Raw genomic sequence first — 20,711 nt, 5'->3', positions numbered from 1 at the left:
TTTATTATGTGTGCAATGAAGAATGCTTACTATGTCACGGTAGATCTTATTTAAACTATTACATGCTTGCAAAGATGATTGCTTATGACGCCAGGGTTGTTTTATTTTGAACATTATTGAGTGATAGCACACTGCTTGCTGTCCTTTAAATTCCACTCTCATTTAGGGTTGAACTGTGTTTTGTTACCTAGGTGACTTGAAAACACAAACAAACAAAAATAACAAGTTCTCAAGGGAGGACCCTTGGAACAGGCTGGATAGTGTACATCTTGAGGGTCTGTACGGTCCTCTTGTTCTCCTTAAAACCTATTATTTTGGGTGTCTGTTAAATTATAAACTTAGACTTCTCCCAATTATTTTCATTTTCATGATTGCAACATAAGAAATCTCTACATTTCAATTTTAGATATTTATTAGAAATACGTAATTCTTTCAAATTCAAGACTCATCACCAATCATTAATTTTTCAGATAAGATATGAATTATTCATTATTATTTACAGATGTAATATTGCACATTTTTAAACATTTCTTTCAGATTTTCACATTTAGCTACATGTTTTGAGTTATTTTGCTTTTTTTTCTTCTTACAATGTTATATTGTTACTTTGATCTGAAAAATAATACATGTCTAAAACGTGTTTTTCAGGAAGACAAAAAAAGCACTATTAATGCCCCAAAATGGAATCTGGTAGAGTTGTTTTTATATTAAAAAAACAATGCATTTCATAATGACAGATTAAGAAAACACATACTCCTTAATTAAATGTTTATTAAACCGTTGTCGGGTCGCGGGGGGCAGCAGCCTTAAAAGGGAAGCCCAGAAGTCCCTATCCCCAGCCACCTCCTCCAGCTCATCCGACGGGATCCCAAGGCGTTCCCAAGCCAGCCTAGAGACCTGGGTCGCCCCCGGGGCCTCTTGCCAGTGGGACTTGCCCGGAACACCTCCCGAGGGAGGCGTCCAGGAGGCATCCTTATCAGATGTCCAAGCCACTTCAACTGGCTCCTCTCAATGCAGAGGAGCAGTGGCTCTACACAGAGTCCCTACCGGATGACTGACCTTCTCACCTTATCTCTAAGGGAAAACCCAGACACCCTGCGGAGGAAACTCATTTCGACCACTTGTATCCGGGATCGTGTTATTTCGGTCATAACCCAAAGTTCATGACCACAGGTGAGGGTAGGAACGTAGATCGACCGGTAGATCGAGAGCTTTGCCTTTCGGCTCAGCTCCCTCTTCACCACGACGGACCGGTACAGGGTCCGAAAGACGGAAGACGCTGCACCGACCCGTCCGTCGATCTCCCGTTCCATCCTACCTTCACTCGTGAACAAGACCCAAAGATACTTGAACTCCACTTGGGGCAAGATCTCTTCCCCAACCCGGAGGGAGCATGCCACCCTTTTCCGTCTGAGTACCATGGTCTCGGACTTAGAGGTGCTGTTCCTCATCCCGGCCGCTTCACACTCTGCTGCGAATCTCTCCAGCGAGAACTGAAGATCACGGCCTGAGGAAGCCAACAGCACCACGTCATCTGCAAAAAGCAGTGGCGCAATGCTGCCCCCGCGACCCGACCCCGGATAAGCGGAAGATAATCGATGGAAGGATAAACCGTTGAGGGCCGATTTAGTTAATGACCAAACAAAACTAAATATAAGTATTTTTCACATGACAATGGGAACATCCTATATCATTTTCTCCTCTCTTGACATTTCAACATTGCTTCACCAATTGAAACAATTCCAACTTCATTTTTTTCTAAATTGTAACCCAAATAATGGATATGATTTGACATACGGTTAGTGTTAACCCAACAAAGGAATAATGTTTTATTCCTGGAGGCCAGTTAAACAGTGGTCGTAAATATACTCTGTAGAAACAAATGGAAGAACTGTGGGGTAAATCTGCATACGTACCTGCATTACCTAACCTCTTTTTTTTGCACTATATGACCTCAACAGGGTCCAAGATATCAAGTAAAGTAATTCGGTATCAAAGTGAAAGTTGTATATCCACCATGTGAACTCTCAAGTGAAATCCTCAAACATATGCGGGAGAGGTCTTTGAAAATGTGAAATTTAAATCACCACTTCCTGATTAATTGCCTGTTCAATATCCATAATCAAACTTAATTATGTCAGATTGTCTACAAATGTGTGTTTACTGCCATAGCACGGTTCGTTAAAAATTAAATTGCCCTTTCTAATGCTTTGCAGGATTCCTTATTTTTGCAGCGTGGCTTTTTCACTCCCCCCTCATCGCTGCATTTTTAACCTTCTCTGATTGGGTCAACTGATAACGGGACGCTCCCCCACCCCTTGCTCGGTGGCCTGAAACACCACCTTCAAAATGTTAATTGCGCCTTGATTAGGATAGACTGTGGAAATTAGACGGAAAACGTCAAATGCTAATTTGGGAAAAACAGCAACAAGTCATGGGAAGATATAGCAAACTTTGATGCATGATAAAGAATACAAAAATCATACAGAGGATATGCAGCTTATCGTGAACAATATCAATGAAAATAAGTGATTTGAAATCATATGTTCGTCTTATAATCTGTGCGCTGTGCAACCCTTTGAGACTCCTTGTGATGAAGGGCTATACAAATAAACATGACTTGACTTGACTCTCTTTAAATTGAAAGAGAGTGAGGAGGTGTGAGAATGTGAAAGAGGTAAAAGGAGCAAGATAGAAAGAGAGAGATAGAAATAGAGATAGAAATGTAAATTGTCTGCATTTATATAGCGCTTTTCAAGTCAATAACCACCTCCCAAAGCGCTTTACAGTGTGGTTCACACTAACCCATTCACACACACTCACATACCCATAGCGGCGTCAGCCATGCAAGGCAAAGCAAAATAAATAATAAGAATAAGAATAGAGAGAAATATATATATATATATATATATATATATATATATATATATATATATATATATATATATATATATATATATATATATATATATATATATATATATATATATATATTTTTTTTTTTTTTTTATTTATTTTTATTTTTTTTTTTTTTTTTATTTCTTCCCCTCATTATATTTATGCTCACTCTTAAATTTGTTTGGAATGGGTTAGAAACAATCATTTTCTTACTTTCACCATCTTAATGCTAAACTTCAAGAAAAACACATCAACACATTTGTCAACTAAGAAAAGGTGCACCTAAAAATTGCCAGAAATTTGAAAGTGCCTTATGACCCAGTGTACTTAATGTATAGCAGGATACTGTGGTCAAGATCAGAAATGTATACAGCATTTATAGGTATGCGTCCCTACATGAGGTATACTTCTGTATTCAGTTGGTAATCATCACAGTCCACAAACATATTTGTCACATAAGTTATGGGACCGATCTGTATGGTGAATCTCGAATATATAACTCTTTCCTAACCCAAATAGGGACCCACTTAATATGTTGGACTCACCGAAACATTTGCTCTGATTGGTCGCTCTATCCACAAAGACTTTGGCGGAGATGACGTTGCCGAAAGGGAGGAACATTTGCATGAGCTCGGCATCACCAAATTCTTGGGGCAGGTGATAAATAAACAGGTTGCACCCCTCGGGTCCTGGTGGGGGGGAGACAAATGAGTGACAACTTGTCAGTCTTTCACACTGCCAGTAAACAGAAAATCAATCTTCTTGAGCACTTGGGCTGAATGTAATATAAGTTATAAGAATAAGTGTAAACATAATGGTATACCAATATTCCTTAATACAAATCATGTATTTTCCAGACAAGACAAGGTGCACCTGAAAAACCCAAATTGCCAGAAATTTGAGAGTACGCCTTATGACCCAGTGTGACATATGTATAGCAGAATACGGTGGTTGAGATCAGAAATGCATAGAGTATTCATTGGTATATGTCACTACACGAGGTATACTTCTGTATTCAGTCTGTATCACCAATGTCCCGAATCACAATACAATATATGCAATAGGTTTTTAACCTGGGTCGTGGCGGTCGGGGCACCAACACTTTAACACCAGACCTACATTGGTACAGATTATATATAAAAGGCATTAGAGCTTATCTCATCACAATATTTTTACCCACAGTGCTAGAAACACTGCTTGCACAGTGTATTCTGATTGGTTAAACAGTCTCTGTACGTGTTCACCTGTGCGCAATAACTTGCAAAATAAAAAATAAAAAACACAGAGTTTCAACAAAATGCTATACAAGCTCGTCTATGATCGTATACATACAAAACCAAGAGGGCTAGTGATAAACTGTTGGCGCCCTCACTGCTGCGATTCAGGTTTGATTCCCGTTGCAAACAATGTTTTGCAATTAACTGATTACTCATTGCATTTTAAACATGGTACCTGTGGGCACCAGGGTGCCCCCTAAGGACAGCTGAGGTGCATGTGGACCTGTTCTGAAAATAGCTCAAATAACTCTATTTTTCAAGAAAAAGTTCTCTCTTTTATTGGTTATGTGAGTCTATTCAACCCTACTTCCAAACACAGACCTGGTAATAATTATAGTAATACTATGACAAGTTGTTATTTTAGAAATACGTACTAAACTGGATGCCCTTTGCGCTAATTAGTAACAAAAAGTAGTTCTCAGGTTGAAAAAAATTGGAAACCTCTGCACGTGTATACCCCGAATAAACATGGTAGCTCTTACTGTAGTCTCGATTTCATGTGCCTTATAATACAGTGCGGTTTATAGTGCTGAAAGTACGGAATTAATGATCCATTTATATCATGACCAGGGCACTATTTGGAAAAACAGCCTTGAAGATAATGCTAGCTTTTGCCATGACTATATATATATATATATATATATATATATATATATATATATATATATATATATATATATATATATATATATATATATACCTACGTCCACCATTTTAGTTTGGCGGCCCGAATTAAAAAGCCTGACGGGCTGCATCTGGCCCGTACGCCATAGTTTGCCCACCCATACGCTAAATATTAAACACTAGACGCAGGGACCATTGCACCACTGTAAACAAACATTTTGTACCTCTTAAATTTAATATTTATGCTGCTCTAAACCAGTGGTCCCTAACCTTTTTAATACCACAGATCAGTCTAATGTCTGACAGTAATCTTGTGGCCTGGCCCAATAATAACATTAGTGATACAAACAATAACAATAACAATAATAATATTAATAGTAATACATGATGAATAAAGCCGGGTAAACATTCTTATATTGCTAATTATACGTGTGAAGATTTACATTCCATCTTAGTAAAAGTCTGTTGGATTGAACGTTACTTACATTTTACAGAGGAGAGTCAGATAGCATCTTATTCAACGCTCCAACTTGTTTTTTAAATGTTTTAGTGTCACCGAGCTACTGCCGTCACATGAAAGGTCTGATTCAAAAACTTCAGTCAGTTGACTTTTTATTCGCCCTATCCAGGCTAAAATACCAGTCCAGGACTTATTGCGCATGTGTGACTCTCAGCAGAGATTATATTCATGTAGAGATGCGTCACTCTGTTCGGAAAAACATGTTTGGCGATAACTGTTGACAATGGAATTCATCGTTGACTACCGTATTTTCCGCACTATATGGCGCACCGTGTTATAAGGCGCACCTTCAATGAATGATATATTTTAAAACTTTCGCCATACATAAGACGCATCCCATTATAAGGCGCTATAAGTGCATGCTGGTTTAAGATCAGGTAATTGTGCAATTTTGTAATTGTAATCCTGTGCAGTCCTTCGAGACATTTTTGTGATTAAGGGCTATTTACGGTAAATAAATGTGACTTGACTTGACTACAGTAGAGAATGTAGTTACGTTATGCAACCTCTAGATGTTGCCACGCTAAAGGGAATGTCAACAAAACATTCAAAATGGTCAAACTTTATTGTTAACAAACAAGCTTTCCACAACTCCATTCACTCCCAAAATAAATAAACAGCCGTTTTATTATTTTCTCTGAGGTAAAGCATTTTCGTGACACATCTTTAACATCTTTGAACAACATCAAGGCATATCATTTTACTTTTCCTCCATTTAGTCAAAACGCAAAAAAAAAACGTCTGATACTGTTATTTTAAATGAAACGTTAGTGCAATCGCAATAAAGTGACACTCGTAATGTGCAAAAACAACAAGTGCAAAACAATAACAATAAAGCAATAACATAATAACTGTAAAATGTAAAACGTAAACACACACAAGAAAAACAAAGATCACTCTATAAGCTCCTCATCGACGAATCCCTCGAATTCTTCTTCTGCAGTGTTCGAATTGACCATCTCAGTGAATGGGCCATCCAACACGTCCGGCTCCGTTTTATCAAGGTCGTCATTAATTGAGTCAGTGTCGCTGATGTTGTCTGGCTGTTCGGGGACAATTCCCGTCTTCTTGAAAGCTCGGACCACAGTTGAGACTGATATATCAGCCCATGCATTTACGATCCACTGACAAATGGTGGCGTATGTCGCCCGGCGCTGTCTCTCCGCACGTATGAAAGAGAATCGTTGTTTAATATTTCCCAGTATGCACAGCGCGAAAAATGGAGTCGGCGGCTGTTTCTCGTAGTTGCGAGACCTTGCAAATTTAATATTGAGCCATATATAAGGCGCACTGTGTTATAAGGCGCATGGTCAGCTTTTGAAAAAAAATTAGACTTTTAGGTGCGCCTTATAGTGCGGAAAATACGGTACTTGCGTTATCGATTTTTGTCAACAACCGCTAATCGTCGTAGCCCTATGGTCTGGTGGTTAAAATTTGCTGCTCTCTCTACCGAGATCAGGGTTTGATTTTCATTGCATCGGATGTTGTGTAAACATGGTCAGCAATGATTTCTCAAATACGCTAATGTTACAGTTAACCATCGTGTATGACACGCACACAAACTTTGAGTTATTTTTGGGATAAGAAATGCGTGTTTTACGCTAATAAACACGGTACAGGCCAAAATAAGAGAACTTTTTTCTGTATCTTCGGCCCGGTACTAAACTACCTATATGGTCCATGGCCCGGTGGTTGAGAACCACTGCTTTAAACTGTCTTCTACGTAAAGTCATGGAAATTAATAATCAAAACGGACAAATAATGTAAAAAAAAAATCATTTAACATCAACTTACATCCTTTGCTTTATTACACTTCTTGCCATCACCCATGTGTGTGTGCAGGCACACACATTTGAATGCTTCCACTAGTAATGGTGCTGAATGATTATGCATTCAGATAATTAATCTGATGCATATTTATAACCACTTAAATACATAATAATAGGCTGATTTAGCAGTCCGAGTGTGAATTAGTGCGCTTCTTGAATAACGACAGAGTAACTTTTGTCTTGGTGCTAATATTCTTAAAATATGGAGCTTTTTTTCTCACTTTTTTTTTTTTAATCATACGCCAAGTCGGGTTTTTCTTTTCTCACCATAAGGCCGCCCCCATCCCTTTCCTCTTCCCAGGGCTAATTCAAAGCGGCACGGCAACATTAGAATGGAACACAGCAATTATCACCTTTTATCTTGGGTGGGCGCGTTCAGTCGCTCTTACCTTCCCGCTGTTGCTGGGGGATGATGGTCGCTTGCTGTGGGAATGCTTGGCTGATTGGCGCATAGGCGGTTGGGTAGGCTGCTGTTGCAAAAGGGGGTGGAAGCAAGGAGGAGAGGGGTGAGGGGGGGATGCGGAAGGGAGAGAGGAGATAATCGTTTTTCTGTTTTTATATTTGATGGAATAAAAGCAATGGTACTTTGCATTCAATTAAAACAAACCAACTCTTTTGATGGAAAGTAAAATCACACTTTTAACATTTGGGCCATTAGAAGTCACCTCATGTGCATTACATTTGAACATGTAGTGTTTTTAGCCCAGTGTGCCAGAGCATACTTGTGCACCTTGAGACTTTATCCATGTTCAGTTTTACTTCTTTTTTTGCTGTACGAGTATTTGCTACAAAATCTTGCTAGTTATACCAAGGAAAATCCAGCTCACGAGCAGTCCCAGAGGCTACCTCTCGAAACCACTCGAGACCATTCACCTCTCGTGACCGCTCACTGCCAGCATCAGCTAGTCTAGTTTGCGCATGCAAACTACTATGGGCAAATAAATAATGTGTGTATGTTCATTTAAAGTCACAGTAACTTTAATTTTAAGAGTACAGTAAATATTTACTTGAGCTAAAACCAGTGAACCTACACTAATTGCTCCCCTTATTAATGATTGCAAATCCTCCATACTAACTGATACCAAACCTTAGAAACACAATTTGGAAACTATTTATTCACAGCAAGACAGACTATCTAGAATGCCCCGACCAAAATCTACAATGACGTCGTCCTTAGCTAACAGTTATCAAGACGATCCGAATTAAATTCAAAACTTGCAACATGAGACCATCTTTTTTTCCTATATAAAACTGTTGGGGGTTTAGTTTACTTTAAGGTTTAGTTAGAGTAATGCAGTTGATCAGAATTTGCATGATTTAACAATAGGTAATAATGCAGACATTGGCATTAACATATATCAACAAGTTACACAATGCTGGCATTGGTAGTTAACGTCCACCAGCAGCTTAATTGTTTAACATTAACCGCTAAAATGATGCTAGTTACTAAGGGACACTAGCCACCTAAGCAATGTCAATGTTGCTAGCAATTATGTGAGCAAAAATACAACCAAAGCCAGTCAAAACAGAATAAGCCACAGAGATGATCTAATTGCCATAGTCTTGCATTCAGGTTAAATCTTCTCATTCTCTTTCTCTGATTTCCAACCCACACCTTGTGTCAATTGTCCTGATTACTCTACAATCCCACCTCTCTCTCTTCACTATTTAAACCCTCTGTTTTCTTAGTTTGGTGCTAGTTTGTTGCCTCTTTTGTCACATTACAAGCCTTTATGTCACAGCCTTGTAGTTTTCCACCGTACTGAACCCTTGCCTACTTTCCAGACCATGACCATGGCCTGACGAACTTTTAGACTGTCGCTGTAGCCAAAGTGAGTTCAATGGATCACAGACATTTGCCTGCTTCTTAGACCATGACTGCTGCCTCTGATGATCTTGATAATGTTGCCCCAATTTCTGACTTCCTGTATAACCCGCACCTCGCCAAGTTCAGATATGCAATGCTGCCTCCAGGCCACCCCGAGAGGGTCCTTTACACAAATGACATAATTTATGACATTTATGTCTTTCAAGATATAATCGTCATTTTGCACACTCCTATTTGTGAACATAGTGATTTTTTTTTATTCAACTGTATCTTCAAATACGTTTCATTATTATTTTCCTCAAGTCCAAATGTAATTCCACATTTGGAATTGTCATTCTTTTGTAACCTTAAATGTAAAGGTTTTGGCTAGAGTCTCTGAGTGCATTTCTGAGATACTTTTGTACTCCAGAGCATTGCTCAGAGTCACTAGACAGTGAATACGCAAAGTCTTGTGTCTGCTTAATGAGACTCGATGTCATACCGCCTCTGTCATCTCTCGTGTAGGCTATGACAAGTTCAAATCCTCACATTTTCAGAATGAAGACTTTTCGGGCGTGTGGGCGTTCTATCAAGTCAACTCAAAATCCTTTTGAAATCTTAATGTAAAGCAGCCTAATCCTTGTGGAAATGAGTTGATTGCGGCTGCCGTCTTGTCAGAGTGGGAGACTACACATTACAAAAAATTGGTGAAATTACTCTATAAATAATTACATAAAAAAAGGCAGCTTTGATACTTACTGTATTACTTATAAACTATAAACAATCAACAGCCAGAAAGGACCAAAATTGATTATTCGTTCCAAAACAAAAAACACATTTAGAGTAAAAGTCTCAGTGTGCAACTACCGGTACTTGCATGTATGTGTGAAAATGCATGTACGGCAAAAAAATATTTCTTGCTGTTGATGCACAATATGTCCACTCCATATTTGATTTCAGTTTTGGCTGTAGCTAGTGTTGAAAACATATTTTTTAGCCAGGTCAAATCTGACCCTAACAATACAAATGTAACAATTTCAATTAAAGCATTTTATAAAGGAGTACTTTTTGTTTACCTTATATTGTTGAAATATACATTTATGATAAAGTCAAGAAGCTTAAACAAAGGTAGGTGGTTTTGTATGCATTAACCTCCAAAATAGGTCAATGGTGATCCTAACACAAGAGGTGGGTTTCCAAAATAATGTAAATTGCAAATCTGGAATTATATTTGGATTAAGAAAAGAAAAGGAAAAGATAAAACATACTTGCAGATATTTTTGAATGTATGTGTAGTCTACATGCTATAAATGTAGAATAAAACCAGTAAATATATGCTAGCTGCTAAGTAATTAGCCTAAAATCGCTATATGTTCATACATATTAACGAATCAGGGATGTGCGATGTGATGTGGTATTAGATATTAAGAGAAAGAAATAATGTCACAAATATTGTAACATACAGGGAGAAAGGAGGTGTGGATTGACATTTTAAGATGCAAGACAGACGGATCACCTGCGTAGTGTTGGACGCCGGCATAAGCCTGCTGGAGAGGGTCAGCCACTGTCGGACTCTGTGCTGCAAGAGAGGCAGGAGAAGGGAAAATGGGGGTAGGTGGGAAACAAAGACAGGGTGGAGAGCGGTCAAGAGAGACTCCGAGACAAAGATAAAAGATGGGATACATTTTCCTGCTCTCTGCTCAGCAGCCTTTGGTGGGTTGTTGGTATCTTCTGAGCCATCACCTGCTCAAATTTGGGTCTTGTTTTGAATACTGATTGCAGCAAAATGTCCCTGTGTGTGCTTCCGTTTGTTTTGTATTTGCCCAAAAACAAAAACAAAAAAAAAACATTTGGATGGGCAGAGCGATTTGATGATCACTCTCTAGGAAAGGGGTGTCGAACTCATTAAAGCCATAGGGCTAGGGATCTTTCGGTGACTCGCAACTAGATCAGTGAAAAAAATAGCAGCCTAATCTGACATTTTCAAAGCCTTTTTTATGTTGTTAGCATATCATTTTGACAAATAATCAAATACAAAAATGTTGCACATTGAGGAAAATGAGAAAAAAGTGGTGTCTGGAATTTTACATTGTGTTACTCTCTGTCACATTTCCTAACTCAAAATCCTGATCACAGCTCATGCATCATATATGTGCATTTTCTTTAACATGCATTTCAATCAACTCTTCTTTTTTAAAACCTTGTGGCTTTTGGTTGGCGTTTGGACTGTATTTGAAACAGGCCTTCGCTTATTTTCACCATTTTTGTGCTACCCTAAGCAAAAACAGTGATGCCAAGCATGAAATCACTCTCCAACCGCTCAATAGAGCTTCCCTGCCTCCTAATGTGTTGCACGTCCCCGAAACACTAAAAAAATAAAGATAAAAGTTCTTAGGCACGGTAAACATTTTTTCTAAATACTCTTTGAACTTAAGTTGGACAAGTCTTCCACATTCTACTTATTTTACACTTAAAATATTCCACGTTCAATGTTTCAAAAACACCTCATGTGACGCACCCGACCTTTAAGAAACGTACCAAATGAAAAGCAATGTCATGAATTTAACCAACTGTTGTGCAGTGATTAGCACATTAGCCTAACATGCAAAAAGCCACCGGTTCGAGAACGGTGGAAACATATGTTGGCCTGTAGAGGGATGGGCACAATCAGGCTAGACATGCCCAGGAAATGGTGCCCCTACGACCGTAGTGGTTAAAGGATCCAACCAACAACCAACCACAATAATGCAACTCCTCTTGTTGAAAATCATCACATTATGATACCAGCTGTTGCCATGAAACTGAGGATGCTAGTGTCGCCCCCCTGGAAACACATATGGAAGTCTAATATGAGATGCTCAGCCGCAAGTGACGGCAGAGAGTCATTGGTGGGCAAAATCATGCCGAGCAACGGCGGAAATTTGGGTTGCCGTCCCACTCGCTCCTTCCAAATGGTCTGTTCGGCCCAGATGTTTGCATCAAATATTAATAATGTGCCAAACAAACCACTTTGTAGTTCATTACATAGCCGCTCTCTTTGCATAATACACAAGTGAGGGAGCGGGGGTCCTGTCATTTCTCCAGGAATCATTCGCCGACAGCGTCAAGAAGCCCGAGACGGGCCGACATGCGTCTAATTAATCAGGATGGATTGATGGCTGAAATGATTGATTTATTATCACATGAAGGTTTGCCTCTCTGTATTCTGAAAAGGACTGTCCCCCGAGCTTAAAGGTATTCCCAAACATTTTTTTTTCTCAATTAGGCACCAAAGCTTAATGGTTCATCTCTGCAATTATGCAAATATTTTGAAAAATATTCCACATGCTGGGGGACTCCAGAAATTTGGTCTCAAAGTTGAGTGATCTGGCTTGTTTTCCTCAGAGCTGGGCCTACATTGAAGGAATATGAAACTTTCAAGATGGCGAATACCACTAACACAACATATGAGGCCAGCTCTGAAATAGACGACCATCGTAGTGAACAGTAATTGCACACTGCTCAAATTAGAACTTAGGAATTAAAACTTTGCTTACCTTGTTGCTGGGGGCCCTGTGACTGTTTTGTCAGAGTTGCATGCTTTGACCTTCAGAAGCTGCATAGGGTAAGTTTAACTGACGCCATTAACTTGTACGTTCCCTCTTTGCCTTCACCTCCTTTTCGGGAGCCAATTGTGATTTTCTGTGTGTCGCGGTTGGTATAGTTTTGTCCAGCCCGTTCCTCGTTAGCAACGGATGTACCGAGGGCTTCCCTGTTCTGTTTGCTCCCGGTTGGCGCTCGTTGGTTTCCCACCGTGTGGTGTTTGGTCGGATAGACAGGCATTAGCGCCGGTCAGGTCAGGCCGAAATGTAAATTATTATGTTTGGGTTCAGGTCTGGCCGGTCTTCTCTCTTATTTTCTTTCAACTATCTACCCGTCTGTGGTCTGTGTTTCTTCTTCTTTGTGTAGGATCTGCGTGACAGAGTTCGTCCCCCTTTTGCACACTCGTCGCGCACATCGGCATGCTGGTGGAATCAGACAAATTTACCCATCCTCCTCCTGGGTCCTCACAAATCAAATGTGAAATTACGTTTTTGCTATGGGCTCGGTCCCTCAAATTAAGTTGTACTCTTTTTTGCTGCTTTTCCTTTGTTGTACCATCACTTCATCCACCTGTGACACTACGCAGTCTCCACAAAGACTACCAAAACTTTGCCTAAAACACTTGTAACCTCTTGTACTAATTAACATGTGAAACAACATGGTCACTAGCTTTCTAGGTTGCTGGTGTTGCTCCCTTTACATCAAAGCTCATAATGGTAAAGACAAGCCTGCTGCATTATTATTAATAATTGGAATACACCAATGATATGTAAATGTTCTGCAAAAATCATTAACTATTTCCCCACATTTGACATGTTTAAGAATCTGGGAATACCTTTAGAGCCATGTTGCAGGAAAAAAATATATATATTATTGTGATCTTACCTGGGTAAGGATGAATGCCGTTGGTGTAAATGGGCTCAGACGTAGGCTGCCCGTTGGTTTGTGGCGCCAGGGTACTAAATCCGTTGACCCCGATGGGGGTGGCTATGCTGGGGACGGCTGTGGCTGTGATGCCTGGGGGTGTGCTGGTGCCTGAAAATATCAAAAGCAACATTTTGGGTTTTGTAAATAAATGAAAGGCGAAATTACATACTGCAGAGTGAAAGCATCAACATTACACTTTAAAATCAAAATGTGTTTTGTTCTAGCAGGATATTACCAGACAAGTATAGCGTTTGACAACTTAGGATGTGATTTATTCGTTTTGCATATTGACAACCACAAATTGATAAGAAATTGCCTTGGCTAGGTGTTGTTTATTTTTCTTGGCTTGTCAAATAATATCAAAAAGCGGGTTTTTGATTGTCTGCTTAACCTCTCATTAAAAGTTTTCGTAAAGGTTAAATGATTCTACATTTTGATTCAATTTTCAGAGTTGCACCGATTTATTGGTCCTGAATTTGTAGGGCGGGGTTAAGTGATTTGCCGAGCTCTTTTCCTTTTTTCCAACCAATCTCATCTCTTTGCATTGGTTTGAAAAGGTCAGCCACTGTCATCGTCTGCTAAAGAAATTTTCATTTTTTTTAAGGAAATTACTTCTTGTGCCAATAAAGAAACCATTTGATTGCTTTGCAGATATTGTTGGCAGTGGAATCATAAAAGTAAAAATGAAAAGGTGCGTGGTGTGTGGTTTGAAAGCCAATTGGCATCATTTAAGCATTATTCTTAAATTAGAGATGTTTTAGAATAAGCATGTAATAAAGACTTAAAAAAGTAAAATAAGATTCAAACATATTTACAAGGTGTGGCCTAAGTGTTAAATGTATTAGAACAATAGTGCAATGCAAAAGAGTCCCATGACATACGCAGCAACAAATTTCTAAAAAAGTCAAGAAATGAACTATGAATACTCAATAAAGCAAACTTTTTTCAAAATGAGAGCCGCAACTGTTGTTTGGCTTCTTGTTTTCTTTCTTTCATAAAGGGCAGATTTATGCAGACTACGACAAATTGATATATACTGCATATATTGCAATAAAGAAATTCCAAATTCCAAATAAAACACAACTTAATTTTCATCCGGAATTGTGGCAATACCATGTTTTTTTTAACTCAAAGTGTGAAGTTGTAACAGTTATGATGACTTTTATTTAAAAAACATGCATTGAAAAATGCAGAGCAATCAGGCCTTCAGAGGCAGGAGTGTAATTGTTTTTTAATCATGTTGTTTTCGCTCGTGGAGATAAGATGCTGAAAGACATCTTGGAAGCTTTAGACCGAGTTGTTTCGTTAATCAATGCATCAGTTCCCTTTTGAATCTGCCTTCTTCAAATTCATCGTTTTATCTTTCTTTATCCTATCAAACAGCTAGAATCCCAATCCCAACATGAAAAAGTCGAATTAGCGGCGTTGGAGATTCAAATAAATCGCAAATGAGCATATTCAAAAACGACAAACATCTGGTGACCCAAATACGAATCCCGGGAAGGAGATTGTTGCGGATGCTGGAGGCCGCCTCGTCACCTTGTAAGCGCCCTTTCTCGCTGATGGATTTTTATTATATTTCTAATCCGAGTCGAAGGGCATTTAAGGCATCCGGGATTATGTTTGATAGCTGTTACCTGGCCTGTGTAGGCCTTGTGGATTACAAATGCTCGGTACACTTTATTTAATGTATTTGCGCTGACCCCTCTTTTGAGGCCGCCTGCCTTCTTAGTGTCGAGCTGTCAAAAGAGTCCTGCGTGACAACGGGCAGAAAAGGTGGTTCAGACCCAGGTCCGGGATTAGCGCTTTTGAGTTGACGTTCTCATATTTGCTAAACCAAGGACTCTGAATCCAAAGTCATCAGGATTGGCAGTGTTCCCAGAGCTAATAACATCACACAGCGAATGAAACAAGGCAGATAATGAGAGCAAGAAGAAAAGTACAGTACCTTGCAAAAGTATTGCCTCCCCAAACGTCTTTTCACTTATTATATAATATAAAATATTTTCTAAGAATCAACATCCTGTGAGAATATTGTTGCTAGGTACAGCATAGCACGGCTGCCAATGGAGTGAATGCCGTTTGTTACCCAACTTCAATGCGGCTTCTTCCGCCCAGAAAGTGGAATCTTAAAAAATGTAAAGAGGGCAGATGTACAAAGACCTTGGTTGAATTTATTAGCGCTGTTTCTTGCATGCTTGCCCATGAGCATCGCAATTCCTAGAGCTGCTTGCAATTCTTGAAAGTGCTTGAATTTTTAACGTGGTGCTTTCAAGGCTTCGATAATACCATTTTTACCAGGGACAGGGCTAGAATCCTAACTCTAAAAAAAATGATTTTTTTATACGAATACAATTAATTCTCTTCCAATATCGGGCTGCAAAATTGATAAATGAATAAAAACAAAAATACATGTGTGTGCTGTGTTTTAAAAATCAGTCTATCATTGCAAAATGTGGCAACCATTTTCCTGTTTTGCTAACAGTTTTTCTTATTATAAACTTTCATTGTTTCCCATTGTAATAAAACTAACTAAAAATAAGTTAAAAAAAGAGAAAAAAATAGTACTCAAAAAAGCCATGCAAAATATGCACTTGGAAAGACGAATAATAACATTGGAAAAAATGATTAAGATATAGGTGCAATCAAATAGATTTTTCCAATATGAGGCTGCAAAATATATTAATGCGTAATTAACCATAACCTGAAACCTTTGTGAGTGATAAATAGGCAAAAACCACAGAAATCAGGAAGGAGGGGGATACTTTCTCGCAGCACTGTTACCATATTTTCTGGACAAAAGGCACACCCAAAATCCTCAAATGGGCCAGAAAGCGCTTTATAATCTGATCTGCCCTGTACACCAGAAAATACAATGGATACCACTAGAAATCTATAGTTACATTTGAATGATACTTCAAAAATCTGTTCTGCCTTTGAGAAACATATATAGTTATCATCAAGTTTCCATCTTCTTAACATGTTAATTGTTTGCTAAAAGGAAGGAAAAGAGAATCGCAGACAATTGACGGCAACACCAAGTTTTAAAGATTCTTTGCAAATCCTCTTTTGTTGTTGCTTTGGACAGTATATGTCCCCTAAGTATAAGGTGTATTTTTATTATTTACATAAAAATATTGTTCATGGTAACATTTTGTACAAAATCAAGTAGTCGTGTTTGAACTTTAGTTAGATTATACTCAAAACTAACTGTTTTGCCTATGCGGAACATGTAGAGTGGTGTTCGAGTGCCTTCTTTTGGTTGAAATGTGAATTGTTTTTTTCTAAAATTAAGCATATCTCATAATCATATTTTATGTTCTATGAAATACATTAGTTTGATTTTTATTTTCAACCCTAGCTCTTACTGTAGAGTGCAGGTTCAATTCCATGAGTTGTATACGCCAACTATATCACAAAATACTACGTTTTATGCGTGCGCCTTATAATCCGGTGCACCTCATAATCCATAAAATATATTACTTTCGGAGTTACGCGCTTATGTTTTTGTTAGTTAGGTGGGGGGTTACTGAGTTACTTTTGAAATGCAGCAACTAGTAACTGTAACTAATTATTGTTTTTTCAGTAATGCGCCTATCACTGCCTCTAGCAAATGAAAAGAAGGAGAATAAATCCCTTCCTACCCGAGGACGGTGTCATTGGAGTGGCCACCAGTCCGTTGACATTGAAGGCGGCCATTTGCTGCATTTGGGCGGCGGCGATGGCCGCCATTGGGTTCAGGTAAGATCCTTGTGTCGCCGCCATCAGGGCCGCTTGCTGTTGCATCATCTGCTGTAGGATTAGAAAATCAGCAGGTGGGGAGAGAAGGGAAGGAGAAAAAGGAGGGTTAAATAGCTGCTAAAGCTGAACAGCTATTGTGTACTTGGTCTTGTCCTCGGACTACAGCATTTTTTTTCCAGCTACAAGTCTATAACACAGTTTCAACCTCATCGTCCTGCTTCATGATCAATACTTTCTTGTGATTAAATGACGCCTTAAACTAGGCAATGATTAGTCGACGATAAATTACATTCTCGGCTATTGTTGCATGAATATAATATCTTATGAGAGTCACTCATGCACAATAGAGTCTCCGTCTCAAACACGAACCAAAACATCTAAAATGTGGGAGAAACTTAGCCAATAGAAAGACTACTTGCAAAGTTTGCAAGGCAGACCTTTGACAGTTGAACAAAACTAAGTTTGAGCGTCAAGCTAAACTGTGCCTGATACATGTGTTTTAAAGTAAACAGCAAAAGGGACATATGTCAGTTATTAAAACAATTTGATTTCCAACTGTTTAGAACCGCTTAGTACTTTTGTTACAGATTTTGTATTTAATACGGAATATACTTCACATAATGTACATAATATTTGCTGTTCTACTGCAGCTAACAATATTTATTTTATTTTGATACAGTGATACGTTTATACGAGCTTACATCCTCCCAGGATATTGCGTGTAGCTTAAATTGCTCATGTAACAAGATCATTTTTCTAACATGTAATAATTACAAACTAACTGCCCCGCTCCCAAACTCCGAACTCTCATGGATCATGAGATGTCAACTTTTATGTTTTCCTTGTGTGAAAAAAGACGAATATTGTCTTGCCCATTTTGGCTCTAATCCGGATCGTCTCGGTCACTGGTAGCAGATGACAACATCATCATAGATTGTAATATTGTGTTGCTGTATTGTTTTTCTAAGGTTTATAGCTTCATAAGAATGATTTGCAATCCAGAGATATTGGCGGAGGTTGACAAGTATGAGATTGAGAGACTATTGATGCTAAGTAAGCACTTACTGTACATTTAAAATACAAGTTTATTTTTGTTTAAATACATGTACACAAAAAACATTTTTACAGCACCATTTTTGATGCTGGCGATGAGCAGTTACCAGTGATGAGTGACCAGAGCAGTATCCAGTAGTGTTGCTCGTGAATTGGATTTAATTTCCTATAGCAAGCAAGATTAGTGTTGCAAATAGAACTCGTAGAGGCCTACCAAAATTCTCATGTTAAGAGGTGCTCGTCTAAAAAAGTACTACTGTATATTGATTTGTCTGTCCATCAAATAAGGAAAGAGGTTTACATATTGATTTATGTCTCTACTGATCAAGCACTGCGCCTAATTAGTTTTAGACAGAACTTCTTAACAAATCTAGTTTTATAACAGACAGTTTCTATTTTACCCATTTTTCTTGCGTTTATTATCATCTCCCACATAACTAAATCAAACTCATGCAACTTTCGAAAAAAGAATAATAACTATACGATGATTCAATTAATCTTTTCAATAGCCGATGACTAGTCAACTATCAGTCGTTAGTTGCAGCCCTACTATGACAGTTAATGCATGAGCTGCAATGAGGAGAGGGCAGGGAAGAGATCAGGAATGCGTGAGTGGGCGAATCTCACCTGTCAAGATGAGTTGTTAGCTACCGTGTGAGTGCAAAATCTCACAGACTTCTAACTCGGGCTGTGACTTTCATGTGTGAATATGAAACGGCGGCGGTGGTGGTGATGCCAAAGAGGGGGGGGGGGGGGGGGGGGGGCTGATGCGGGTAGCGGCTGAGTTGGTAATGACATACACGAGTTTTGAGTGCGAGGTAAAATGTGTTGACGGTTGAAATTTACAGTTCTTTTTAAAAAGTGGTTTAAAAGGAGAGATGATGCGAAAACCAGCATTGCATACGTAAGATAGAAATATTGCATGAAATATTTAAAAAGGGAGAACATTATTCTCAAAAAGTTGTGACACGAGTTGTGGGCTAAAATTTTAGTTATAAGGTCAAGTTCCAAAAACCGCGATGATCGACTAATTCCGTGAGACAAAAAACAGCAGAATATACATTTTAGTTATTATACCTCTAAATAAGGCATTTAATATTGAAAAAGAAAAGTTTTTAAATGCCAAAGTATGAATTTAAATAAATAATATCCAATTATACAGTGGTGCCGAAACTATGGCCGGCAGGCCGGATACATAGTCACTTACCATCCGTAAAATATAATAGATAACAGGATTTATTCTCATTGTAACATGTGAAACGCACAAGAAAGTTAACAATCATCTCTGGTACCATGCCTAAGAATAATGTGATAATTGTATCCAATTTACTGTGATATTGGGTATTTTTTAGTTTATAAACAATGTCATTATTTATTTTCAGAGTTTTGTGCTGTGAAGAATAATGAGAGTTATTTGCTTATTATTTATTTCATGAATTGTGTTATTATTTATTGTCTAACATGTATTCTTTCTGGAAAAAAATATTGTATTTTGCCTTTAAGAAATCTTGCAATCGTTGCACTATTTCTGTTACAAACTGACTCCTGCGCTTCATCAGATAGGGCAAAAGTTATGTGGCCCTCTGTAGATAAAGATGGACCCCTGCTTTATACTGTTCCTGTAAACATGTATTTATTTATTACCTATACCTACTCCATTGAGGACTTTTTAGTCAACCTGAATGCAGAGCTTATAGCATATAGCTAATCTATTAAGAAGAGGCTGTGAAGGTGAATCTCATTATAGCGAGGGTAACTGTAATAAAAAAAAAATGTTGTCAACTAATTTGCTCATTTCAAGCATTGTTTTTCTTGTTTTACATTTGTTTTGCCCTTCTACCGTATTACAAAGCTACCAAATACTAATGCTCTGTATTTGGAAAACTGCAAAAATTGAACAAAAAAAGCAAAAAAAAATCATTTTTGGTACTTTAGATGGTGATCTGGGTTTAAATGCAAAGGTTAATTCAATACATGTCCATTGTATCTTTACATTAAGAGTGCCTTCTCGAGGAATTGATCAATACCACATGTGAAATATGAAACTTTTCCCTGACTATTTACATTTTAATGACTAAATCTGTTGATTGTTTCATGTATTTAATTGTTATATTCACACAACAATTGTAGAATAAAGTTCTAATACTTTGGCACTTTGTTGTTTGCAGGTGATAACATTGTCCAATAACCACTTCCTAAATGCAACTAGGAATTTTTTGTCCAAATTAGAAAATTATTTTTATCCATTTGAAATACCATTATCAACATTTGGCATCTCTGATGCTATTTCTTTTAATCATTTGTACTTTTTGCAGTGTGGCATTTGAACATTGGGAGATAAATATTCACATTAATCTGACAGCATGAGTATTTATTCATAGATTCAAATGTAAAGAATTTGATGGGTTTACATGATATTTTTTCTTCATGTATTGCTCGGGTATCAGATCCTA

General features: G+C 38.2%; 1 protein-coding gene across 6 annotated transcripts in view; it reads right to left on the bottom strand.

Annotated features, from left to right (window-relative positions):
* Nucleotides 1-20,711, bottom strand: part of celf6 (CUGBP Elav-like family member 6) — a 305,217-nt gene that overhangs the window by 41,312 nt on the left and 243,194 nt on the right. For 4 of the 6 annotated variants that reach the window (XM_088333899.1, XM_088333902.1, XM_088333904.1 and 1 more), the window contains 5 exons: nt 17,109-17,256; nt 13,423-13,572; nt 10,472-10,534; nt 7,538-7,618; nt 3,444-3,587 (listed from right to left, as the gene is read on the bottom strand). In XM_088333899.1, coding sequence (XP_088190025.1) covers nt 3,444-3,587; nt 7,538-7,618; nt 10,472-10,534; nt 13,423-13,572; nt 17,109-17,256 — 586 coding nt within the window. The remainder of the gene's footprint in view (nt 1-3,443; nt 3,588-7,537; nt 7,619-10,471; nt 10,535-13,422; nt 13,573-17,108; nt 17,257-20,711) is intronic. The other 2 variants (XM_088333900.1, XM_088333901.1) reach the window with 2 other exon arrangements.

This window comes from Urocampus carinirostris, chromosome 4 (assembly GCF_059441175.1).
Source record: "Urocampus carinirostris isolate Australia breed hairy pipefish chromosome 4, RoL_Ucar_1.0, whole genome shotgun sequence".
Classification (NCBI taxonomy): Eukaryota; Metazoa; Chordata; class Actinopteri; order Syngnathiformes; family Syngnathidae; genus Urocampus; species Urocampus carinirostris.
This window is presented reverse-complemented; position numbering and strand designations above follow the sequence as displayed.